Source organism: Aphelocoma coerulescens, chromosome 9 (genome assembly GCF_041296385.1).
Source record: "Aphelocoma coerulescens isolate FSJ_1873_10779 chromosome 9, UR_Acoe_1.0, whole genome shotgun sequence".
Taxonomy (NCBI): Eukaryota; Metazoa; Chordata; class Aves; order Passeriformes; family Corvidae; genus Aphelocoma; species Aphelocoma coerulescens.
Genome location: NC_091023.1, coordinates 9,193,756 through 9,221,194, shown reverse-complemented (window position 1 = coordinate 9,221,194; position 27,439 = coordinate 9,193,756). Strand labels below are relative to the sequence as shown.

The 27,439-nt window shown below is 42.1% G+C and overlaps 1 protein-coding gene across 1 annotated transcript; it reads right to left on the bottom strand.

The window, feature by feature from the left end:
* Window positions 1–3,133: 3,133 nt before the first annotated feature.
* On the bottom strand, window positions 3,134–27,246 carry MOGAT1 (monoacylglycerol O-acyltransferase 1). The gene is made up of 6 exons (XM_069024858.1): window positions 26,962–27,246; window positions 16,832–17,010; window positions 16,235–16,436; window positions 13,456–13,630; window positions 9,735–9,934; window positions 3,134–6,742 (listed from the first exon to the last, which is right to left on the bottom strand). Exons 1-6 carry the CDS (start codon window positions 27,053–27,055, stop codon window positions 6,588–6,590), a joined length of 1,005 nt encoding a protein of 334 aa, XP_068880959.1. The 5' UTR covers window positions 27,056–27,246; the 3' UTR covers window positions 3,134–6,587.
* Window positions 27,247–27,439: the final 193 nt, after the last annotated feature.

Here is a 27,439-nt window from a genome sequence, read left to right as displayed (position 1 = left end):
TAATGGCATGTTGTATTTCAGGGTTTCAAGTTTTCCTGCTCTAAAGATTGAAATAATATAGATTGTCTTGATTTGTAAGAGGTAGCCAGGAGTACAGCATTTCACACGACACCATTGGTAACCCAGCTACAGTAATAACATCCATTTTCTCAACTCATGCATTACATGACAGTTAAACAAATATTTTCCACCTCAGCAGATTTTATGGTCAAAGTACCAACTTTTCTCTTTCTGGTTTGTGGCTGATAAAACTTTGATGGAAGTAATAATGACAGAATATGTGATAAGGTGGTCTGCCACTGGCTGAGAGTCAGGGCACGGGACACTAAACTTCCACATTTTTAAAATCCCTTCTTATTCCACATGACTTACAGATGCAGTAAAATTTAATCATTATTTTAAAAAGGGTATAATTAAATATAAATCACATCAATCCTTTGTTTACATTAGAAACCTAAGCCGTTTGTATTCTAAAAAATTAGATTTTGCAAGCAAAAGAGATAAGAGATTAAAAGATTAAACATTTTTATCACAGATTTTTTTTTTTCTTGAAGATCAAAAAGCAGTTCTATATTTCAATAGCTTCCAGAGCAGCAACAGTTGTGTTACTTTTTTTTGTGTCTTCCTTCCTCCTCCCTGCCTCAGGAATTAAAATGTCAGGCTACAAAGTCATATGTGGACAGAATTTTTTTCAGGTGAAACACTGAAGCAGAAGGCAAACAGGCAGTGAATAAAGGCATTCGAGCAGCAGCACCTTCCTCAGCACCGAACACAAACACGCCAAGGCCGGGCATCCGGGAGGCAGAGCCTGCATTTATCTCCTCAAAGCCCGAGCAACCACCAGCGCCACAGCTCCCCCTGGCAGGAGGAGGACAAACTCGTTTCCTCGCTGTCCCTTCCCATCCCACCCGCCTCCCCTGCGTGCTCGGGGAGGGAGGGGAACAGCGAACCACCCACTCTGCAGCCACGCACTGGAGGGCACGACTCCGTCCCTCCGCCTTAGCGTGAGCGAGCACGTGCCTAAATCTTGCTACCCTGGGACGGAAGTTCAGGAGCATCCCACCCTCTCCCGCCCCTTGGAGCCGAGGCCCTGCCGTTCTCAGCATCCCGGGCCCCGAGTCCCGGGCCCGCTGCACGCTGCTGCGGGCAGCCCCAGCCATCCCGTCAGCGGGGCCGCGGCGCGCCCGCGCCACCTGGCGGCCGCCGAGCTCCCTGCGCCTCCCGCCGCTCCGCCCTTGCTCCGCCCCTCCTCCGCGCAGCTCTGCTCGTGCACCCCGCGCACCTGTCCTGACCGCGCAGCCCTGCCCACGAACCCCGCGCAGCCCAGCGTTCCCTACTTTTTGAAACTTTAGAAGCCAGTGCTGTCACTTACCAGAAACGCCACTGAAACGAGAAATAGCATAAATTTTAGCAATGAATCAGTCACCTGGCTTCTGTTTTAATGTGGACCTCAGTGTGTTTTAAAGCACATACATATCCCTATTACTATGTGTAAGAATTAGTCCTAAACAATTTCCCTTGGAAAACACTATAATTTACCTCTCTAGAGGACAGTCTCTGCTCTGCACATAGGGAAAATGCCAGATTTCCAGCTAACACACGAATTCCCTGGGATTAAATACTGCTTGCTGACTGCAGAAGGGGAAGACGAGCCCACTGTTGATTCATGCTAGCCAAGAAAAGCTTGATTTTAATTGTTACTACTGTCCAAGATGGAAAATTGGGCAAGAAGTATTTCATGCTTTAAGGGAGCCTCTTCCTCTATGCACTGGAAAAGGCTTTTCCCAAGCTTGTTCTGTGTGAAATTCAGTATTAGGGTATGAAAAGCAGCCATAAAGGATATGGTTCCTCACCTATGGTTCTTAGTTGTCTTTTTAGATGGATATATTTCTCCAGCATACGACTACATTAAGTAAACTAATTTCCTTTTTTTTTTTCCTCTTCTTCTCATCCTTTTCTGCAGCTCTCTTCTGTCTACTAAACAGAAAATACAAGGGAATTCTATAGGCACTGCTTGAGCAGTTCAGCTGACATGAAATTGATACCAACCTCAAGAAACATCAGCTGAAAAACCATTTACATCCCTCAGGCCACCCAACTCCCTTCAGAATCCACTACCTGGCTAAGGAGGTAACATCACTTACCTATCACAACCAGTCGTGATCAGGATGAGTGTTGCTGCAGCACCTTGAGAAGCATGAATGTCCAGTTCCTCTCCATTCCCTGTTTTTTCCATTTCTTGCTTTACAGGTATAACTTGCTTCTTTTTTTTTTTTTTTTTGTACTTCAGCAAAGCCAGCATGTGGTGTTGATCCACCGATGACCCATGACACACCTCCAATTTACACAGGTGCATACACATAATGGGGCTGCTTCAAAACAAGGCAAGGCCACTTTTAACCCATTTTTCCTCTTTGTGCTATACTGAGATGCAAGGTGGCATCATTCCATTAAAAAAGTATTGAACTGGTAACAAAATACAGTTAGTCTTTCCCAGGCTTTGGAATTCATACTTGTCACTACAGCTGTTAGTGCTGCATTACATTGCCATACTTTAAAACAAACAAACAAACAAACCCCATTAAATACATCACTGTTGTAAGGTGGGTGGTTTTCCTCTTCCCAACAGGCAAATGCAACACATTTTTTACTCCAAGCAGCTGTTTAGCTCCCCAGTTCCTACAGTGAAGCAGAGTCTCTGCAGGGCTTTTTCTCTCCAGGATACCATTACTAAGATTTGGACTCCTTCATGCAACTTGCACTTAAAATTCAAACTTTTCTTTATACTGAAATTGAATTCAACTCCAAAAGCTGTTATTTCACCAGTTCTTCAGAGGATTGTCCACCTGTTCATGCTCCAGCTTCCCAGCTGTGCCCCCTTGGCACTGATTGTGGGCTGCTACAGCCCAGGCCTTGCCTGCTGTAGGTCACTTCTTCCTCAGACCCTTTGGAATCCCAGCAGGAAGCTGGCTTCAGGCTCTCCTCAGGAGACTGCATCAAGCAATCCATCCAGATTTCTCAGCATAATAAGAGTACAGCCTGACAGCCAGGCTAATGTGACCCCTCAAGTTCAGCCAGGATCCTCACCCAACAGCAGCGATGAGTATCTGAAATCCAGTCAGCACAAGCCCACTTTGGTACAAAGCTTTATTATCTCACACCTCCTTGCCACAGCTATCATTGAAACAACTGACATTCATATTTTACAGGTACAATAAAAAGCTACAAAGTGTAAACTATGCTGTGTAGTTCACAAGTAAAAATACTCGAGGACTGACTGTCTGCCAACTGAATTTGGCCCAGAGGTGTTCACACAGGAGAGAACAGGCAGGTACTTCATCCTGAGCACATCAGGGAGGCAGTGTTTGCATGTTTCAGAGGCAGAGCTTCTCCTATTGATGGATGGCTGGCTTTCCTGGGATTACGTGTGGCATTAAAAGGCACAAAGAGGAACACCCCACGAAGCAGGCCCCAGGCAGTGTGGACATCCCACCAGGAATATGAGCACTCCCTAGTTCTTCCAGTTGCAGCTGGGGGAAGTGGTGTCACCATTCCCACCAGCTCCTTGCTCTTGCTTTGTCCAGCAGGAACTGCAGCTGGAGACTCTTGCTCCAGCAATGGGCAGCCTCCTAGCAGCTGCACCAGTGCTGGGAATGGTGCCTGTGGTAGCCAAAACAGGTCTATGGCTGCCAGGGCTGTGGATTGCAGGGCTTCTTTACAGATCCACACACTAACACAGATGTAAATATTTTAGATGACACCATGTGTATCACGTTTAGAGACAGAAGTTCTATTTTAAAATAGTCCTAGGTACACTAGACAATTGGTTAATAAAAGGTAGTTTGGAAGGACCATCATAAGCAATATGCAGTGGTAGCTGAGCAACAATAAATACTTGTTTGGAGATTTTCTTGGTTTGTTGTTTTTTTGTTGGGTTTTTTAGTTTTTTTGTTTCTTTTACCATCACCATTGTTACAAAGCAATGACAGTATCAGTAGCCATAGTAACACAATCCCTACTTGTTCTACCTCAGCCAGTTATGGATGGTACACAGAGCCCACAGATAATTTTCTCATGGAATTCAGAGGAAAGCCTGTTTGTAGGGCCAGATATTGTTCCAAAATCGGTAGCCACATATTCCCTAAAAGTTTTGATTAATTTGATCAACAAAAAAACATTGTTACTTCCCATCCTCAACCCAATGCTAGTATTTTTAAATTTACAGCCTGATCTTCTGTATCATTAAGGTAATGGAAGAAGAACAGAGAATGAGAGGAAATATCTCATTAGAGCAGATGATCTAGGAGAGAACAGTCTGACATAGACTCCAAATTCTTCTTTCATGAATAATCAGCACTACTCATCAGGGCAGGCAGCAAAGAGTCAAATCCAAAGGAAATTTCACATAGCTGGCTAAGAAAAAGCAACTGCTCAGGGATCATCTCTTAGTACAATCCTCAAGACCCTGAGACCTCTTCCCAGGTAACAAACTTGCCTCCTTAGAAACATGCCCTTTCCAGAGCTGAAACAATCCTGATCTTAAGCCAGTGTCAAACATGCACAGCTGTTGTGCTTCCTCTTCTCAAACCCTGTTCCTAAACCCCATTTCTGCTGAATAAGCCACCACTCAGTATTTTCTATGCATAGAGACCAGAGATCGCAACCCAGGGAAAGGTGGACAGAGAGTGAGGAAGCAAGATACCTACACCGCAGTGATCATCAGTGATCAGCAAAGGTGTGGGAAGGGAGGGCAAGCACACATGGCACCAAGAAAGCTCAGGTAGAGGTGAATTGTGGGCACACTGGCAGCAGTCTGTCAGGGAAGAGGGGCTTCTTCAGGCACTGCAAATTCCAGCCCTGGTTCCCAGAGTGATTGTGTCATTGTAGAGAAAATGAGAGCAGGATTCAGCATTGGCTCAGGGTTGTTTACATCCGGATGACAAAGAGTCACTAGAAGGAAGAGCCCTCTTAAGGAAACCAACTTGTTGCTGGAGGGTTTTTTGGAGCACATACATCCGCTCTGTCTGGCAAATACTTGTTTGGCTTTGGGGCATTGCTTCAGTCAGAGCACACTCCGTAGAAGTAATTTCCACTCTTTTCTTTAAACACCTTCATCTTGCTAAGATATTTTCTTCCCAGAGTTCTACCTTGTTCCCAAAGCCCCAGCTGTGCTTCCTCTAAGAGCCTCCAGCCAATCAAATACACAATGTGTCCAGTGCTGCTATTCCTGGAGCATCTCAGTGCTGAACTAAGCCAAATGAAGATGCCCAAGCTGCCTGATAAGCCCATGCACAACCTGTCAGACCACCTAACTGATGTAATATTCAGGCACCTAAACAGCTTAAAGCAGAACAAACTTCACTGACATCAGATCTGAAAAGTTTGCATGCAGACAGAAGGCACATAACAAATACAAGAATTTATCTCATAAAAATTCAGTAATATACTACAATTCTTTCCATGCACAATAATTTCCAAGACATAGGAATTTTCACTGAAAAAGTATTTGGCTAAGATTTTTTTCTTTTCTTTTCTGAAGTGGATATCCACATTAAGGATAAATCTTTTCTCAAATTCAGGCACTGAGTTTATATACAATGCTGCACCCTAGAGCTATGCTCACACTGTGTCACCCTGCAGCACCAGCATAACACATACTTCCCCACAGCTGTCAGTAGGGAAAAAAAAGGCATTATCAAGTACACTTTCCTTGGTGAAATTTCAGAACTGACTGAACAAATTGGGCTCCCTTTCCTTCTGTGCAAGTGCTTGACATAGGATCATTTTTAATTCGCACAGGATGAAGAGTTCCCATGATTCCCTCACTTCCCCTGTTCTGTGCCTGCTTTCTCTTCTGAGGCTGAAACTACCAAAGCTGCTTCATCTTCCAAACTTATGATCCAAAGCACAGATTTTCAGAAAAGTCACATCATTCAGTGCTTCCCACCACCCAGCACGCACATGCACACAACAAACTCAACACAGCTCCCCAAACAGAAGGTTTGCTCTGCTCCATGACTTGGATAAACTGTTTTTCCCAGTATCCTACTCAGGGCTGAAGGCTCCTATTTAGTCTTGAATTCTCATGTAAGTAGTTTACAGTAGCCATCTGCTGAAAACACACACCTTCATTTCTGTGGAAGAGCAGCAAGGGTTTCTGACGTTCAGAGAACAACCTGTTGTCATGTTTGATAAATGCTGGTAAGTCTCTCGACCTCTAATCAAAGACTTCTTGGATTTTTACTTCTGCTAGTGATCTCATGCTGGGGCAATTTCCTATGCTCAAGCTATGGGTAGGTACCATGGTGGTAAGAATACCTGTGTGGAGTCTCTCACTCGCATTTCTGGCACACATGAACCTAAAAGGACATTCAAAACAGCACTGACTTCGAGGCTTACATCCCAAAGGTCCCTCCCCCCACCGCCCAATAGGATAAAAATCAATAAATCCCTAATATTCCCTTCTTAATTTTCTTTATGTATTCCTTACATAAGGATAATTACAGATTGCAAAATATGGATTGCAAGAAAGACATCTTTCAGCAGACACTGTTTGCGTGAGATTTGGAATTACAACTTGTAATTTGCTACTCGAAGATGAGAGATTTATGCTCAGGGATGCCGTAATTACTTTTATGTTCTTCAAATAATTTCTTTAGCTTCTGTAGATACAATGCATGAAGCTGATCGATCTCTTCATTGGTGGGGTTCAAGTTCTGTTTTACAGGGATGGGGCTTCCCACTGTAAATCAAACACAACAGCATTAGCTTCACTGACACATCTTTTTAAGCAAATTGCTGTCCCTTCTGTAACAGCTCCACCACAGTTCCCAGCCAGATGGCAGAATCACAGCACAGTTTTCTTACCCTGGGGCCTGATCCCGCCCTTCACAAGCCTGAGTCCTGGGTCTGGTTTTCCACTTCCTTTTGCTCACATTCGGGTAAAATGAATTAACCCCCCCGCCCAACATTTCAGTCTGCCCGCAAAAGAGCAAATGAGAAGAGTGATAAGCTCTAACTTGAAGGAGCAGTTTACACTGCAAGATGCAATCCCATGGGTTATGTGCTGTCTACAAGTTCAACACAGTATTTAAAAAAAATGTACTTTCTGTCTTCTGTTCTGATCTGAATAGTAAAACTACTCAGTGTGAGGGACACGCTTAAGAGGACAGTGGTGCCCTCAACCACACAGTCACATGAACAGGACTGAAGGAAATATTTCTCTTCCAATTTATTCACAATGGATATCATTGTACAGAAATGTTGTTGGTGACCTCAGCCTAGGGAGGGTAGCACGCAAATCCCCTAAACCCTGTGAGGTGTCTTGGAACCATCCATTGCTCACTAATGTGACTGGAACCAAAATGCTCTCCGTGCATTGTGCAAAGCCTGCTACCTGCTCCATGGGAGGTTACTCCATGGAAATCCAGCAGGCAGCCTTCTCTTCCACAAAAAGCTGTGGCTAAAAAGTGGATTGCTAAGAGGAGCTTCCCATGACCTCAGTCTTTCCTGTGTTGTTCAATCACCAGATTTTGACAGCTGGTCTTGCATTGGAAGCACCAAGACCTTAACAGACCTGACTGGGATTACAGAGGAAGTCTGGAAAAACAGAGAGCTAAAAGCACCTTCAGGAGCTTTTCCAAAGGCACCTGAAAATCCCTTTCAACAGATGTTGCCACTTCAGATTGGATAGTGATGACTAAAGGGAAGCCTAGCCAGAACCACAAAGAGCCGAGCCTACATTTTCCTGCTGCAGCTCCAACTGCTAACAGCTCTCGGGCCCTGTGTGGTGCTGAAACTCAGACTTTACATGGCTGGGGTGGGAACCCAGCCCTGGATTGAGCAATACCTTAGAGGGGTGTGAAATCAATATACATACAATACAGGATTTCCAGAGGCAGGACTGGAAACAGCAAACAGCCCCCAAGCCCTTGTGCAACAGTCTCTTCTCTCAAGAATGAAGATTTCTTGTGGAATTGAAAACTACACTCATCTCTCTAATATTATGTGCAGCTTTAAGGAACCTGCTTAATTTGATATTTGATATTTCTGAAAAGCAGTAATAAAATAAAAAAACATAAAGGAAAGCCAAAAATACTTCATTCATCAAGCCCAAAACACACAAACTTCACAGATCTTGGCTTAGCTGAATGGCTCGTGGATCCATGGCTTCTGAACTAGGAGTGAAATCACCCATACTTGGCTATGTTGACAGCACAGTTCATCACCTCAGTTGAGCTCACTGTGCCTCTGCAGCTCTCAGGAGCTGAGCCAATGCTTTCAAAGTCATGTTGAGCCATACCAAGAACACCCCACACACTTTCAAGGACACAGGGACATTGTGATAGTTATCAAACATGGGGAAAGAGACACAAAAGGCAAAGGATTTCATGAGTTCTTACAAGTTCTGTTGCAAGACTCTGGTCTTGCTGATTTGTAGCACTCCTGAGCTCTTGTCATGATGAAGAAATGCCTCAAAGAATAAGACATTTTAAGCTTCAAAACAGTCCTAGTGTCATCAGCCCAAATAAAAATTGCAGCATATACATCTCATTCAATACATCTCATTCCAAAGCTTTGATAACTTTTTGGCTTTAAAATAAGTGACATTTTTAGCCTGCCTGTATATAATGTGGGTTTTCAAAACTAAATATTTTCAAAATATTTAACTGCATGAACGGATAAAACAGAGATTTGCATAAAATTTAACATAAAAAGGGCTACATTTTTGTCATAAATATTTTTATTTGTTTCTTACTATAATCAAATCATCCCCCCACTAAAGGGAGGACCACCTTCAATGTCTCTTGTGGAACACCAGAACAGCTCAATTTTCTTTAGTTCACTCAGGTCAGAATCTGGCTAAAAATTATTTATCAAAAAATATACAGACAGACAGCTAATGCCTTTGCATGACACCCAGCATCACCTATTTTGTAAAGGTGTGGTTGTCAATAGCACTAGTAAAACCATTAAAAATATATTCTCTTCCACACTCCAGTGAGAGTAGATGGGCAGTAATGAAAGCTTTTGGGGAAAAACACTCTCCTGAACTGGCTGTCACCATGGCATGCAGGCTTACAATTAAACATGACTGGATCTTTCCAAGGGAAAAAACCAAGAGGGAAGGAAACACCCTAAAGACCTGCAAAGCCATCTAAGTGGCAGCCTGCCCAAGGGCTGTGGCACCGCACTGTGTCTTCTCCCTTTCCTCCTGCATCTCTCCTTCTGTCCTGATGAGCAGCAGGTCAGGACCACACAAGCTCCTTCCAGTAGCCCTGTTCCAGAGCTCTGCTGGGGTGGCTGTGCATCAGCTGCAACATCCAACTGCTACTTCTCTGCAGAGCTAAGAAATGGCAGGTCTGGGCTTCTCACAAAACAGCTACAGCATCCAGAACCCACAGCAGCAGCTGCAGAGCTGTGGCAGCCCTCTCGTAAAAACTGGACAACTCTTGGATTTCTTTATGGCTTGCCTAGGATAGAAGCCTATGGATAACTGAGAATGAAGACTAAGATTTGGCCTGGGACAGAAAGGGGAAAGAGGGAAAAGAACTGCCCCTTTTAACAGGGAAGGACAGCAATCAAAAAACAATTTAAATCTCACATACTTGTTTGAGATGCACAGCAATCAACTCTTTCTGTTACAACAGATTTATAAATTTACAGATATTAGCAGCACACTGATGAATTTCTAAACATTTGCAAACACATTGGAAAAGGTGCTGGGAACTTACCAACAGTATGTATAGGTTGCCTGTAAGGTATTAAGCCAAAACTGTACTGGAATACTCCTCTAGCATGAAATAGTGGTAAAGCAAACCCCATTATCTTTTGCAACTTCTCCTGTACATTTCTGAGCCATGAACCTTTGGGGTTTGCAACTTGCTTGAATAGTTCATTTTCACCAAAGGAAAACACCGGGACCAGATGAGCCCTGTAAAACAAAGAGGACACTGAGAATTCTACATCAGCCTGCACTTGCCTTGCAGTTCACATCAGCATCACATAGTTTCACAACGACCAGCACAGAAAGTTTCTGCAGCTTTAGATTTCATCAGCAACAGGCATTCAACTCTTCTCACGTGCAGCTGCTTTTTGAATGCCTTGGCTGGTTTGTGTTTAAAAAAAAAAAAGTGATTGGCACACAGCTATCAACTTGCTTTTGGCAGTATTTAGTTGGTTGGTTATTTGGTAACCTATTTGGTTACTTGGTAACCTATTGCAATTTGTGACTGTTCAGAATGATGAAAACGCGTAACTGCATATAGCATAAGCTTGACTTTATCCACCACTGTTTCAGCAATTCCACCCTTGTTCCACTCCATTTTTTACCTTGGCAAGCAAAGAAGCCTTGTTGCTAACCTTATAGTGCTCTCAGCTGGGTGGCATCAAAACCAGATCTTGGCTTTGCCTTGTCTTTTGACCGGAGTAATGCGTGCCCTTGGTTTCAGCACAAAAACCATGATAAAAAACAGACACCCTCACAGACATGAGTGCAATGCCAAATTCCTCCTCTGCTGTCCAATTCCCAGTGAAACCCTGCTTCCTCTGGACTTTCGAAAACAGTAGCCTTAATAATGGTATTACCGGGGTCAAATCCTACCCACAGAAATTATGTGAACTCACTTTGGCTCTTGCACAGCCTAATGAATTCTCATTCAGTTTTCGTTCAGTTCATGAATTGGCTTGGGAGGAAAGGCACTGACTAGCTCCTGGACAAACTACTTGAGTGGATGGAATTGGTGCAGTTGTTTCCAGCCGGTAAACCCAGCATTGTATTTAAAAATTTGGCTGCAGTATGGTTTTTGATTAATGCTTAGATTCATTAAATATTCTACAGAGTTTAGAGAAAAAAAAATCAGGGTAATCCTAAACAGTCTCCAAAGGATTCAGGGATGTTTTGTTTTATTTGATTTACTTAAATTTTAGTTTCTGCATCTTAGCTCTATTCAGCCCCCACTGTCTTCGAGAAAAACCTTACTGTAAAATAGCAGTATTGCCAGAACATTGTCAGAATGAATTTCTGCAGAGCTGTGAATGCCTGAGGAGGATGCACTGAGGACAGAGCTGGCTGGAAAGAACTGTGGACAATCAAGATCTACCTATACAGAAAAAAAAAACCGGCTTCAACAGCTTCTTTAGCCTGAGGACTCACACAGACTATCATTCCCACATACTATTCGAACTGGTGTCTGCTCAAAGTTTCTTTCTCAAGTGGATTTATCACCTAGCCACCTGTAAAGGAGATATCATAAAGCCTGGTACTTACTGTGGCTGTGTAAACACTCCACTTTTTACTACAACACTAAGACAAACAGGAACATCTTGTGGTGCAATAGCATCCTGACACTGTGGGATTTGTTTTAATGTAGTGAAGGCTTTTGCAAGATGCTCTGTAGGAGGCTGAGACACAGAAATAAGTAACTTAAGATTGTGAAATTAAAGATAAGTTAGCTGATTCATCATTTGTTTTGTGTCTTTAGGATTTCTTCATATCAGATATTTGTACTACCTTGGACCACAGTGTCTTTTGCAGAAGTGCTGAGGACTTTTGCTGACATATTCAGGCCACATTTGACAAGCTCCTAGCTGAGGAACACAGCTTCTCTGTGCTGGCAGCACAAGAGCCAGGGCCAGAGCACAACTCTCTGCATTGCCCCTTCCTTCCTGTGTTGGTATTTGCTGCTGCAGATCATGAGCACCAGGAATGTGTGCAGGCACTGATGGCAGGTGGGTCTTCTCATCTGCATTCCACAAGCCCTGCTTGCCCTTTCGTTTCCACTTGAGTTGGAAATTTTCTTCCCATTTTGTTAATTGTTAAAAAGAAAACATTAAAACCAGAAGCAACTACTGGATGCCAAGTCTTTGGGCAAGAGCTCTGTCAGACTCGCCCTGTCCCACAGCCCTGCTGGAGAGATATGAAGTCAGAATTCCTAGGCTTCATGTAGAAGGAGGTTTTTGTGCTGGTGTTTGTAAAAATGACCTGTAGCCTGCTGGTTACAGTGGCCATGTGAGGTGTAGCCCTTAGCCACTCAGGCAGAGACAGGCACTGTCACCCAGAGGAGGGCTCTAGACAGCTAAGACCCTTTCAGAAAGAGAAGAACCATCACTGGAATCAAAGTAAGCGAGTAAGTAAAGGGGCCATTCCTGTGTTTTGTAAGTGTTCTCCTCTTGTTGTTATGTGTTGGAGATACTTTTGAAATCAAGGTCATGAGAGGCACAGGTATATCTGATTTCTCAATCCAAATCAATTTAGATAAGAGATAACCACCACCAACTTTTGTGATATGACAGAGCAGACATTTGTCAACATGCTTAGAAAAAAAAAAAGTACCTAACTATTCTTCTAAACTTTATGGTTAAAATAAGTAAAAGCTAGTGAGAGTGTTGAGGATCCCACTGAATTAATCAACAGCTGAGCAAAAATTGAGTAAAGACTCATTTAGACACTAAAGTCCTAATTCAAATACACAAGAGTTGTTTCTGGGTACAAATTATACTAAAATGTTACATTCTATTAGCAAACAAATTCTTTATGAGAATCCTAGTGATATGTATAAGAAACGTGTGCCCTTGGAATTTTGGCACAGAACAGTTTCTAGTGTTTTGCATGTTGTGAAAAAGCAGAGAGCTCCTCTTCTCAGAGACAACCTTTTCTCCAGTTAATAGCTTAAAAAGCTGTTACAGATTTCTCAAAACTAGTATTTTTTTCTTATTGCTTCACATGTCAATGCATAATCCTGGGAGCTGTTCAGAAAGCGTAGCAGGTACAAATCATTGGTTCCAATATTTCTAATATAAAACCAACTAGATCAGTCCAGGAAAAACACAACAGCTTATACTATGTAAATCACTCAAAAGATATTGATACCATCTCTGTTTAATTATACCATGATGGCTGCTTGATAGTAAAAAGTTACCTAGTTTTTCTTGAGATTTTCACCAAAAATTCCCAGGAATTTACTTTTGCAAATGGCAATCTTCAAAAGAAAGTCTTTAGAATAATAGTGAAAACAAATCTTCCTAGACCATAATTTTCAGTGATTTAATAAAACAGGGCCTGGCTTTCCAATTTGTTTGTTTGTTTGCTTAAAATGTTCAGAAAATTCTACCTTAATGTATCTTCAATTTACAGAGTAGAAAGAAGAATGTTTGCTCTACACAGCAAAACCAGCCCAAGTTTACTAATACTATTTCATAATTCTTACTCTTTGCTAGGGCAAGAAACAACAGAAATGAAACAAGATAAGCTAATAACACCTACTTCTTACAAATTATGAAAGTCAAAGGAGTTTTCAACAGTCCCAGATTGGATCTAGGTGGACAGACTAGCTCCTGTGCCAGACATCTGCATGTTCTTAGGCAAATAACTCCTTCAAATTCTCTAATTTAATATAATATGAATTATATTTAATAATCAATCTGCATTCAAAGCATGCTTCATGGAAGACCTACCCATGTTTCAGGGCCATTTTAATAAAGCCCTTCCTCTTGAGGATGTTCAGTGTTAAACTTCCAGGATGTGCATTCAGAGATTCCTCTGCTCCTCCAATCACAATGACGGATGCATGGCCACCTCCTTCATTGTTCAGCACATATGAGACACTTTCCTTGGATGCAGAAACCATTCCTTCAGGAGGAAACATTTTAGAGTGACCACTGGATTTTCATGTAAAAGTACAGTGGAATTTAAGAATATTTTTAAATCTATAAATGGCGTTTCAAAATTATAACAGCACAGAACATATTTCAAAGATTTGGGTTCAACCTCCTCAATTTGCAACAGATTTGGTTTTGGGCACGTGCTTTGATTTCACACTGATGAGTTAAATTCTGTTGCCTATTGCAAGAGTTTTGAGTTCTTCAGGGTGTGCTCTTCTGCCAACTTAACTCCCCTTCAGAGAGATTCTGTGCCCAAGAGCAGAAGAGGTGAATGGCAACAGGCACTGCTGAGAGGCAGCAGCTAAAGCCATGCAGCAGGTGCATATAAATACAGCATAGAGGGGTTAACAGAATGAACAGAAGACTTGTTAACTCAAACATGGAGCTACAGTGCCAAGCATAGCCCTCAATTCTTTTCAAAGCTTTAAAGCAGTAGCTCCATCTAAGGCAAAGTCATGACAGCATTAGAAGAAGCAGAAAAGACTCACTTGTACCATTCTCAATGATTGCATCAGCTCATTCTCTAGTAACCAGGCCCCAGCACTCATCAATATTTAGGCTAAAATAGCAGATTATATGAAGCTTTTCTGGTACTCCGCTGATCCAGATACTTCATCAGAGACACACTGCTGTATAAGACTTTATCATCTCCTTAGATCTTGCTCTGGACTTGGTGCTTTGAAAAATCCCTTTTCTAACAGATATGCACCTAATCCTTCAAAGGTTCCTTCTTGCCCTAAGTTTTATTTCAAAGGCTTATATTGCTCCCATTTACCAGAAGCCATGTTTAATTACACTGTGTTGAATTCATATACTCTGAGTGACAATTAAGAGATCATGTCTAGCTTACATTGTTGTTGGTTTTACAGGTATCAAAACATCCTTTTGGATATCCTGTTACCCACTTGGTTTTTTTTCTAATAGGGACTTTACAATGTGGATTATAAAAATTTCATAAGAGAGGGAAGATGACTGTGATCTACTTTTGAGTGCTGGCCATCAAGAGGAACAGCTTGCTACTGGAGCATGTTCAGACCTCAGTAAAAAGCTACATCCGTTTGCCACATATGCCTTCACAGTCACTGTTACTCTGAAAATGCAGCCGACCTGAGACTCACAAATAATTCAAGTGACGTTCATTCATGTCAGCATGCATTTTCCCTGGAAAGGAAAGCAGGAGCTGCTGCCTTTCCCCAGGACAAATCTGCCTCCTTCCAAAGCTGAGCTGTCAGCCTGCATGCAGGGCACTGCTCCGTGCTCACACCGCAGCCCAGGAGTGCTGAAACTGCGCTTCTCGAGGCAGCAACTGCAGGTTTTGGAGACAGGGAGAAAAAGACTGGGAGATGAAACACTGTGCCAGGAGCATGGCTTTCAGGACATGGAGGATTTTGCAAGTGTTTTATGCTTGGACTCATAACGTATATTAGACCAAAGGTCCCCTCTCATTTATCAGCTGCATACCTGTGAAAACCGAGCTCCAGTGCTGGCTATTCTTTAGTGTGCTTTTTACTGCAGTTGTTTTTCATCCTGCAGGTAAATATTTGTTCTCATTGGTCAAGATGCCAAAAACATATAAATCTGACTTCCAGACAATGATTAAAAGACAGTGTTTAAAATTGCAATGGTCTAACACTGCCAAATCCCTCACTTGTCAAGTCTCAAAGAACACCCTCAGAAATTACATTTGCATGGAAAGGCATTCTCTGGTATGTTGAAGCATACATAGATAAGTAATTCTGATATTAATATGGGCAGGATCCTAGGCATGGTTCTGTGAATGGAGCAGTGGAACAGCTTCTCTGAGATTGCAGCATCTGTGTTGCAGTCAGGAATTAAGTTAGATCTCTGTCTCCCAAAGCTAGTCTTGTGCATCAGAACATACTTAAATGCTGGAGTTGAGTGAATTTAAGTAAAATAATTCCTGGATTAAACCACTGGGGTGGAACACTAGTCCTTATTTAATTCTTCTCATCCTTCTGTTCCCCCAACTTGATTGCTTGTTATTTTTATCTTTTATTACTGCAGCACCAGTCATGAATATCACCCCTTTATGACATGCTTCTCAGAACAGAGAAAAAAGGTCCCTCTCTTTAGAGTTTACATCGCAATTACAATTACACAAATTTGCAACATGGGACTTCAATCAGAAGCAGGTAATTAAGTTCTGAGTAGAAAGATACTTGTAGTGTGTAAGACTAAGCCCTTCAGGTAAGAGATCAGCCTGAATTTGTTTTACAAGTGCCTGCCTAATGACTAAATAACATTACAAATTATTATGCCCTTCTCTTCTTGTATATAATGGGTACTGTGGACTGCTGTCTCACAGTTCAAAGGAAAACCAGCAATTTTTTTCAGAAAGAAAAAAACAACTCAGTGATATAGTTTACAGAGCTATTAATAAAACCTTCAAATTGTTTTGCCACAACAGTTCATCATAAAATAGAGGTTAAATTTAGCACCAACACTGATCCTTCTGAAATTACTTACCATATATAAGTAGAGGAATAGACTCTACATTTGTAATAGAAGCTAAAATATGGATCAACAGCTGAGACATTCTGCTTTTACCTACCAGCACTCATTATGTATTCTCTGAAGAAGGGACAGCCAAACCAGATGGGCATGATATGAAGATATGGAGTAAGCCCAGGAAATAAATTTTTGAAAGTAGGATCGGTGCAAAAGTTTCCGAAGGCTCCAGCTACTAGGACCCCATGAGGGTGAAAGCCAAGTAAGTAGTTGTGATTTGGGTTCAGTTCTGAAGTTTTTATAAGCTGAAAAATAAAGTCAGTGGTGGGCATTATAATATTTACCTCAAAAACAACAGCTATGGCGATTGCACGTTGACAGGACATCAAAGCAATGACAATGCAATTCCTTCTGAGCGCTTAAAACTACTGTCCTGCTTTACAGATAAACAAGACTTAAATAGATGTGTCAGGATACCATGTCTAGCATTTACTGTGCTGAAGCACTATCTTATGACCCAACAGTCCAAGTAGAAAACCAGGCCCTGTCCCCTTTTGTCACTAAATCTCAGATTTCCCATGTTTTAAAAAGAAGTTAAGTTCACCCTGGAGTAAGTATTAGAATTTTACCAAAGATGAGTCTTAGATGTTTGCCCATGCTTATGGCTATTCAAGCTGTTTGTGAGAAACCTTTTACTCACATGAATGGGAAAGTATTCTCTGAAGTACTTCCAGACAGTCCAGCTTCTGACCCACTGGGACCGTCTGCCCCCAGCACATGGTGTTTCCCAGTCAAGGTAGAGCCACAGCAGGTACAGAACAGCAAGGAACCAGAAGTTACCCAGAATCAGGATCACGAAGAATCCACAGCAAAACTCTGCTACAAGAGAAAAAAAGTGATTCAATTCATAGCAAGCATGAATCACATCGGTGTCCTTTTAAGACCCCAAATGCCCAGCCTTGATATGTTTTTACAGATTCACTCAAAATGCATACAAGTTGAACTCAGCTTATTCCACATGGTGTTGTTACACTGAGGGCGAAACATCACAAGAGTGTATCACCTCAGTCTGTTATTTCTCCCTCTACTGAACAACTGGACATTTGGTAGAGAGCATCTGGTTTACCTAAGGCAAAATAAAAGGAGACAGCAAGAGCTAACAGGGATGTAATGCTTCAGGGAGTGAGAAGAAAGGAAAGCTGCGAAAGGAAAGAAGGGAAAGGGAGCCATAGAAACATCTCTTTTCTAATTACAGGGGTGTTAGGCAATCATTTTCTATTCTGTTTCTCATCTTCTCTACCTGTAATATGAGGGTGGTAGTTCTACTCCCAGCCAAAAGTGCTGTCAGTGGCCAAGGAGATGCACTAGACAAGACCAAAACATTAAGAGGTTCTGCTTCAGCCACTAAACATGTCAGTCAAAGAGGAAGTTCATTGCTGCCGTGGGAACACAACAGCAGGTAAGTCCTGATACTTTCAAACCCAATTTAGTAAGAAAGGTAACATCATGCTACAATAGTGATACATAAGAATTGTATTATACACAATTCGAAGAGCAAGAAAAAGTTGTTTGGTTAAATACAGTGCGTTACTTTGGGCTCAACCTTGAAAGAATTACTCAGGGAAATCCTATGGAAAACTTTATCTTTGTAGAACTTGCAGAATTTTACAGTTTTGCAGCACGCTGAGCAGCCCTGGTCAGAGATATCTGAGGAGGAGGACCTGCTGCTCTCTGCCCTGTGGTACCCCTGCAGCAGCCTGCTTGCTCTGCCACCTCCTGAACAAACCCCAGCAGGCTCATGGAACAGATGCTGAAGTCCAGGTTGCAAGGGAGCTTTAGTATCATAAATTTATAAAATGGCAAGCAAAACAGGACCTAGTTCTCACTGGAAGACTCAATGGGCAGAGTTGCAGGAACCCGGCGTTTTTCAGAGATATTTTACAATGCAGAAGCAGTACTTTATGTCTCACAATTGACTGGCTTTCACGAGGGCAATATCCCGTGAAGTCCTAGAAGAAGTTACACCAGTGAAACATACTGAGCTAAATACACCACTAAATAGAGCAGAATTAAAAAGAAACAGTAGACATACTTCAGGCAGTAATTTGGCTCACACAATGTAAATATCACCAGAACTGAAAACTTTACAATAAACAGATGTACCAAGAGTAAAACCCACTCATCCTAGCTCAGATCACCTTTATTCAAGAAAGATATTACTTGGGTGTTGAAAAGTCAGCAGATTCCCTAGACTAAGCAGGTTTTGAGCTGCTGAAATTGAGATCTTGGTCTACAGGCAGACTTGCATTTCCTCCAACCTGAATATTTACTTCTTCTGAACTTCAACCAGCTTGTTCGTGTGCCTAGCTTGACTGTGCCTTCAGAATAGAATTGGATATCTTGTCATGGGGCAATTGAGAACTACCACAGAATCCAGAAGCAGACACAGCAAGCAAAGTTGCTGGTTATAGTGAGTAGGAAAGAAGGGGATGAACATCCACATTTCTAGCAGGAATATGATCAGAAAAATAAAGAATTGCATTTCCTCTGAGGAAGGGAGAAGGAAATTACCATAAACAAAAGCAGGAGCAGGATCAAATCTACCATTTTCAAGGATACTCCATTCTTCGGTACAGAATTCTTCAGTACAGAAGCTCACTGCTTCCTCCTCATACAAGCAACCCCAGTCTTCCACAGAAGAGCACTTGAGTAAGAGGTCTTGAAAAACACCACAGCTAACTGAGGCCCACAGACCCTCAAAGTCAATGTGGAAAGCTCACAAGAACTGAAACAAGTTCTAAGGAACATCATTATTGCAAGACAAGTAACACAGGTGAAATATGACACTCAATTTCACAGAGAATCCCACGCTATCATCAGTTCAAAGTAGGGCACAGAAATCTACTGAGGAAAAGTCATTACTTGTTCCTTGAAGAAGAGATTCTGAAACTACAGAAATTTCTAGGAATGCTAATTTGGACAGGATGCCAAGGTTCTTGGTTTAAGTTTGAACAAGTATGAGAAGTTTTTTTTAGCTGCTATAAATCAATTAATTTCAAGTTGTTATGCAAAAATTGGTAAGTAGTTCTATTTCTTACCCTTCCTTTCAGAAGCACTTTCAGCTTAACACAGAATCACATGGCTTTTTACTATCAGTTCCTGAGCAAACAGCTGAAAAGTGCTTTGTAGCAAAGCATCCTTGCTGTGAGAGCTAATTACATCAGCAGTGAGAAGGCCCAGATAGTTGTACTTAATCCTATGCAGACAAACATACACAAGATCAACAAGCTTGCTGCTTTGCTTTAGCTAGGACACATTCCTGAGAGCATGCAAGGTATTGGGAGATAAGTACGCTGTTAGCGCTTCCTAAGGGGAGCTCAGCATCTTGTAGGACAAAGTTGATTACTGCATTCCCAATGAGACATGCCAGGCAAATTCCTTGTGCCATACCTCCTCATTATTTCAATGTATTAAGAGCCTGCAAGATGAGCTAAACAGTGATGACTCAAAACCAGTGAGCATATAAACACAAACCTGATGTTTTCTCCTTCAAACAAGACAGTGAGCAAATAAATAGCAACCATTTTAACTAAATTCATAAACAAATTTCAGGCAAAAGGTGAATAACTTGGGATTTGTCACTCTACTGCATAATTATGTACTTGGGTGTAGTTACAGTGTACGCTCTAAGCATAATTTTTTGGTTGAACTTGAATTAGAGCTTTGAAAAATATCTTTGTGATATATTGGATTGGGGGGGTGGAGGGGGAGGAAATATAGATTAAAAGACAAATCACTGCCATGGAACTCTGAACACTGGGTTTGTGAGCCAATGTTGATGTGTCACTTCTCCATTTCCCATTTACAACACATGGATACTCATATTTTGCAACAAATGGATGAAAACCACTCTATGTAGTGTTAGCTATCAGCACTGGCAGCCATCCTGCCCAATGATGTTTATACACGTGATCCTTCAATCATTAAACAGGCTCTGAGTTTGCAGCTGGGGGCACCAAATTCATAAAATAGTTAAATATCAGAGATAGGAAGCAGGAAAACAGCACAAGTTAAATCTGGAAATTGGAAGCTTCAAATGCATTTGGAGTTACCAAGGCATCAAAAATGTTTTATTAATATCTATTGTGAAAGCCACCGAATGTAAGATTGTCCCTAGAAGAGAAGGCTCCCATTATGCTCAGAGCAGTCATGGACAGCATGCCTGGGCAGTGCAGGTGTGTCCCTTGTGCAAGGGGTGCTGGTCTCGCCCCAAGGAGCACAACAGGCTCTCTGCAGTGTTCCAAAAACCATGCAAAGGAGCTCACTCCAAAACCTCAGGACTGCCCAGCAACTCAGGACAGCTCCGAGCCAGTTCCTGCCATGTCCCACATACCATTAGCAAAGGTTTCTCTAAACACATTATGCTGCTCTGTCTTAAAAGAGCTGGAGGCATTCAGAGTTGAGCAATTTGAACCTCATCCCACCAAGGACATGGTAAAAAACCCCATCTTTATCCCCTGGCATCCTAGTGAATACACAGGTGGAGAAGTGATTCTTAGCATTGCCCCTCCCGGGGCTTTATGAGTACATGTGTGTACCAATACACAAAGCAAGTTTCTTACCACACAGACATGGGGGGGAAAAAAACAAAAAGAAAAATTACATTCTTCAACAACCATGTTGATGTATCTACAAAAAGCCAGTGCTTTTCTCATCCTTAGTTTTCATAGCAGCAATGTCCCTAAGCTGGGTTGGGAACAGAACTTTGGAGGGAACACAGGAGAATTGCAGTGATGTTTTCATCCCTAGTGAACATTTGCTCCTCTCAATTATCCCCCAATCTACCACTGATCAGCTGATTTTGGCATTAAAAAAAAAATATTTTCCCCACTTACAGGATATTTTCATGCAGGAACAAAAAATTAATCAGCCTTAATTTCTGAAAATATTCTCTAAATTATTTATATATATCATGAAGAAAATGACAGAAATTCAACTGAAGTAACAACTACAGCAAATGGACTCCAGTATTCCCACCAAAGTAAGACCTGAGACAAAAGGCAACACCTGATAACAGGCAGCCTGCCAAAGCAACAGTAAGCAAGTTTATGCCTCTGCAGAGTATTGCTCTGCAGCTTTTACATAGAAAGCCTCTTTTTTAAAAAATGGAGATGTAATGTTACTACTGTCCTGTTTAAAGCCTACTACTCTGTGCAATTCTGTCAATATACAGTTTTCTACCAGTAACACAGGAACCTGCTGACGCTTTTTATCCATGGCAGATAAGGACTCGCCAGCAAAGAAAAAGCTGGGAGTTCATTTAAACTAACTGCACTGGAAAACTGTTGGCATCCCCAGGAATTTGGTAGCCATGTCCAGAACTGAGGTGGTTGGGCAGCTAGCATTTGTTGAATATGTATCAGTCTCCTGTGAGGACATTTGTCAGGTTATTGGTTACAACTGGGAGCCACAAGGATATCTGAGCATTCCTACCAAGGAAGGTGAATCTCAACAGCACTAGGATAACAAACATAAACCCTCAGATGCCAAGCTTTGAAGGCCTGTTTATGCTGAAATTTGGTTCCAGTTCCCAAGATCTTCCACTGCAAATACTGATAAACTAGAGATACAGAGCACTACAGACAACTGACTTGGAGGTAGAGTGGTCTGGATGCCATAAATCCCCAAGTTACTAATTGCCAAATCCTGAGACAGAATGACAAATTTAGTCTACATATTTCCCACTTCTTTTCTTTCTCCTTAGGCATTCACTATCACTCATGTTCAGGTATAGGGTCTCTGGCCTGACACAGAAGAGCCATTTTTCTTCTTATTTTTGAGAAATACAAACAAAGAGACACATGGTTAAATTCCCTCCCTAAGACGTAGGTAACAGAAGCAGCATTCCTACACATACTAGTCAGTAAGTACCCTGTTATTCTCTGCAATCACACTTCAGTCCCTACCCATAGGCCACCAATAAACTTCATGGATAGATGAATACAGAGTATTCAAAAACAAGCAGCAATACCAGCCAGCTTGCTAGGAAAGACTCACAGAGCTTAGCTGAGTTTTCTTAAGTGTCAAAAGAGTTTTTTTTAAAAAGGCTTTGAGGAAAAACAAAACTATATTAGTTATCCAGCTATAGCTGATGAATTAAATCAGCACCAGATAACAAACCAACATGGCATGTTTGCAGGAAAGGCTAATATTTGCCTTAGCACATTACACTGACACCTGCTTTCTCAACACAGAAATCACTTATTATTCCAGCAGTAATCTCACACTCTGTGGCAAATGTTTCATCATTTCTATTCTTTTGGGGAAGCCAGATCCACAACTCAAAACTGGGTCCAGCAAGTTCAGTTAACAGACTGCTTCAGCCGACATGCACAGAAGTTTAATCACTAGAGAACAGAATGTAGTTTAATATGTACCAATGTCTTCAGCATATTATTTTGTGGCTTTGTGCATATTAAAGGATACCTTGTATTATATACTGATTTTGTATTACTAAGGGTTTCGCAAATAAACACAGGAGCGCCTGCACAACAGTCACTTCCTAAACCCCCAGTGAGGAGACCAGGGACACTGCTGGGCCCCAAAGGTGAGCCTTAGAAGATGCACCATTCTCCCCTACCATCACTTTTTCTCAGAGAAAAACCCTGGTATCCCTGCTGTAGGGTTAAATTCTCATTTCCCTCTCTCATTGTCTGGCCCAAGACATCACCACTCCACTCAAGTTACTGAGTTTTGCATTTGATTTTGTACATGTTCAAACTCCACTGTCCCTTTTCACATAAGGGGCACAGAAGTTAGCAGGAACATAGCTCACCAACTCACCTTCTATTTTTATTTTCTTCAAAAATACTGTCATTTGATTTGTGTACATTAGAGAGAAAAGAAAACAAAAGGCTAAAGCACTGGGAAAACAACACTTCAACCAAATGTCACTGATTTTTTTCTTGGTTTTAATGGTTTTGCCTTTAAAAGAATCCTTTGATCTACCTCCTGCCTGGGTACTACTCACCTCCTGATACAAACTGAACCCCACTGACAGATGTGCAGTACTGAGGCACACAGCTCACACACCAAGAATAAATGCTCAACTGCAGTGTGCTGTGTGAGAAACAGAAAACCTACCCCTGTTCCCAAGAGAAGGGTATCAGACATACTGGTAAATGCAGCAAAATTAATTCAAAGCTCTTAAGAAAAATATTTCCAAGCTTAAAAACAAAGATTTCTTGCAAACATCAAGCACATCTGTTGCACTCGTTGACAGTGACAATTTCTTTAGTGCACAAGCACCATGAAATCTATGACACAAAATGGGGGTTATATAACCTCTTTGCTTTGTCAGTCCAGCAGCACTTACAGGCTTGGAGATTTCATTTCTCCAGGTGACTTTCTGCCTGGAGTTGCATTGGACAACGGCACAGAGTGATCAAGAGCAGACAGCACACAGCCTCACAAGGCAGACATGGTGTGGGCGTTGCACAAGCTCGGAACAGGGTCAGACCTGCCCTAGGTCTGTCAGCCCCGGCCAAGCCAGTGCATCTCTAATAACAGTAATTACAAGCATAAAAAACTACCATCTATAGAAAATTGTCTGGTTTGGCTTTTTAGCCAAAGTAGGTACTATGAAATTGCAAAACTTCACGTATTTGCTGTTTCAGCAGTATAACACTAATGGCTTGACATTGTGCTTCAGCCTGAAGCTGTTTTGGATTTGTGTTTAATACAGTGAGAAATAGCACGATTTTAGCATTTGCCAGTTTTCAGTTTTAACAGCTTTAGTTTTCTGGACTCAAGACTGAAAACACTTGTCTTTCAAAAGACAGAAGCCCAATTAAAACACTTTCCTCTTTCATGGAACTTATACCCAAACTTTTCTGGTCTGCTGCACTTGGAGAACACAAGATATTAAGCCATATGGCATTTTCAGCCAACACATGGTGGGAATTTGTTAATGGGCATTTCTCTCATCCAGAAACATACATATCCCAGTATTTCAGAACTTATTTTTGCTTCTGGTGTCATGCCCCTGGATAATGAACAGGCAAATCACTGTTACAACGAAAACTTGTCTTTTCCCTTTGAGGGTGAACTTTGGCAGCCTGCAGCACAGAACAAGGAAGCACAGGAACTTACAGCCAGAATTTTAAAGAGGTTCCTTTTGTATATAATGAAATTCTGTGCACATCTGTACAGCTTTTTTGAGACAGAGGCATGTTTACTCTGCCTACACTGCACAGCAGAAGCAATAGATCTGTAGTGCAGATCCAGCCCAAGCTGGTACACTGCATGAAGAAGCAGAACTTTGTTGTACCAGGTTGCTGCTGATATTTTTTTCAGTATCTGTTGACTGATTAGCTCTTTTTACAGTAAGGATGAGATTTAGGCTTCGACAACTATTGCATGTCTGTATTTCAGGCCAGATTGTCAGTCACACAAGCAAGAGGGCATTTTCAGTCATCAATTCCACAGTCTCAGAAAACCATGCAGCATTACAACAAAGCAAGCCTGAAGAGCAAGGACATTTTACATTTCTCAGCCAGGAAGATGAAACCAAGAGTCTTCTATCCAAGTGACATTGTGAATTCTAAATTGCAATAGGCTCACATTCCCCTTTCAGCTTACTCAGTGTGCCAGATCTCTTTTTCACATGTCACTCCCCAGATCTGAAGCCTATAATTAACTAATTCAGCTTTTGTCAATCAGGGCACTAATGTTCAGAGTTATCTTACTTCATCTGTTAGTCCTATAGTTCATTTTACTAAGCTATGGGACCTTACAACATACCTAGATGGGCAACTTTAGCAGTTAAGCCAGTACCCCATTTATTCATTGCTCTAAACAGAATCCCTCTATCTGTATTATGAATCATTAGTTGTCATAGGGCATTATCTGTTCAAGTTTTCACATGCAGATATGTAACACAAGTCAGACAATCAACGTAAGATCATGCTTGGCATAAACTAGTTCCAGCCACACACAAACACCCAAAGAATGCCTAAACCTACAGTCTGTTCTGTGATGAACTCACACAGTATTTCACTCGTACTGGGGCATCCCCTCCTTGATTTGAAAGTGTCACTTTTGAATTCAAAAGCTTACAAACAAGCAACAGCTGTTCAGGAAAAAAAAAAAAAAAAAAAAAAGAAAAGAAAAAAAAGCTGGAAAATCCAGACACAGGGGCAGTCCAGAACATCAGAAACCAGCCCATTTCTCACTGCTTGAAGTAATTTAGGATTCATCCACATGAATTTTCCTGCAGCTAAGTGAAATTTTTTGGCCAGATCACTGGCTGCCCTATGACTGAAGGCATCCACCTACGAAATGACAAGGTCACCTTGGTCAGCTCTAAAGATAAACATCCCCATGAAGCACAAACAGATAATTATTATTAGAATCAAATTGCTAACCAAGCATTCTTGCAAATTGATTTTTTCATGATCATATGAACTCACTATACTCAACATAACCAGACATAAGACCATTTCCTTGTTGATTTTCCTTGGCATTCCCAGCTGCAGAAGACCGCTGCCTACTTTTCCTGCTAAACTACAGAGAGAGGATTTTCTGCATCCCGATCACTTCTAGTAAGCACAGAAAGATGTGGTTTTCTGCAGCAGTATTGCTACGTTAGGAAAAAAAAATTGTTCTCTTCCACTGCCCCTGAACTTCCACTGCTTTATGAGACTGGAATAATGGCTCATGCCAAGACCTAATTCAATAACAGAAAATTGAAAGTACAGACTATTTACAATGTAGCCACAAACATAAACTGTTTATCATTTAACAACATATAATTTAGAGGTAGCAGAATATCTACTGATTAATCTGTGAAGATGCCTCATACCCTCCATACTTTCCCCAAACCTCTCATGTGTGGGCTAAAAAAAAATAATCGGAAAGACATCAGACCATCTGAAGGATAATATACTTGCAAGACATACAAGGAAGATATGTGCACACTCCTTTTCTCCTTGTAAATCCTAGAGCATAAAGGATCTTGAAGTGTTTCAGCATTTCCAGTAATACACAGCTAAGCAGTGGCTCTGTATCTCAGAACAGACTATTCAATAACCACTTCCCAATTTATACAATCCATGGATTTAGTCTCATAGAGCTTAAGGCTTATTTTACCTTATCAAGTGATTAATTTCATCAAGTTCAAGACACCTACCCATGTGAATAAGATTTGCTGCAGTGAAAAGGTGCTTAGTGATAGGTGTCTATTAAGATATTAGGAACATTAATTATAGAGGAACAATCAGTGAAAAAAGATTACCAAGTAGAATTAGCAACACTTTCTTAAAGTCAGTGAAGATATTTTTATAGAAGTGTCTTCATTTGAGCCAATTCACTGACAATGCCCATTAATTTTCATCACCTTGTTAAATAAGACTTTTATTGACCTACAGCATATAAAGTTATTTTACGAAATTACAAATGAAAACAGCATTAGTCATGTACCAGACTTTATGCTCATGTTCAATAAAAAAGTTGCTGTCAGAAACCTACTGGTGTCTCCATGAGGAACCACAGACACTAGCTTTTTAGGATGGTAGTTGAAGAAGAACCCAAGGAAAGAAATAGACCCCCCAAAAAGAGGATAAGCCATCCAAAGCTTTCAGGGAAGAAAGAAGTGTGATGCTCTTGCCCGTCCGGGGATCGTCGGGAGCTGCTCGCCCCTGGCCGCTTCGGCACCCACGTGGAGCCACGGGCTGGCACCGAGCGATACCCACGGGTAACGCTGGTCATGGAAAAAGCCGCTTCTTGCCCTTTCCTCTCTGGGGCAGGGGCAAGAAGGAGGAAGACTGTTACCCAGCAGGAGGAAGGAGAAGATCCACTGCAGCACGGCGACTGTCTGGATCCTTCTCTTTAGCGGGATGTTGATGGGGGCAAACTCGACCTTCATGCTGACGGCGGGAGAGCAGCGCGGGAGGCACGGACCTGCCGCCTCCGGCTCCGGCCGCAGCCTCAGCCGCCGCACCTGCCCGCTGCGCGCCGCTCTGCCGCGGCCCCGGCCGTGCAGGACGCGCCCCTCCCGCCGCCAGCGCTGCCCACAGCCGCGGGCCCGGCAGGCGGGGACGGGGAGGCGGTGCCGCCCGCCCCGGCCGCGGGAAACCTGATCCTGGAGCGGGAGCGGGCAGAGCCCTGGCCTGGCTGCGGGGGCTGGCGGTTGCTATATCCCCTCCTCACGCAGGCGGCCGGCGCGGCTCCCCCCGCTCCGCACAGACGACACCGGGCGGGGGGAGCTCTCTGCTCGCTCTGCTGGAGCGAGCCCCGCGCCTGCGGAGCC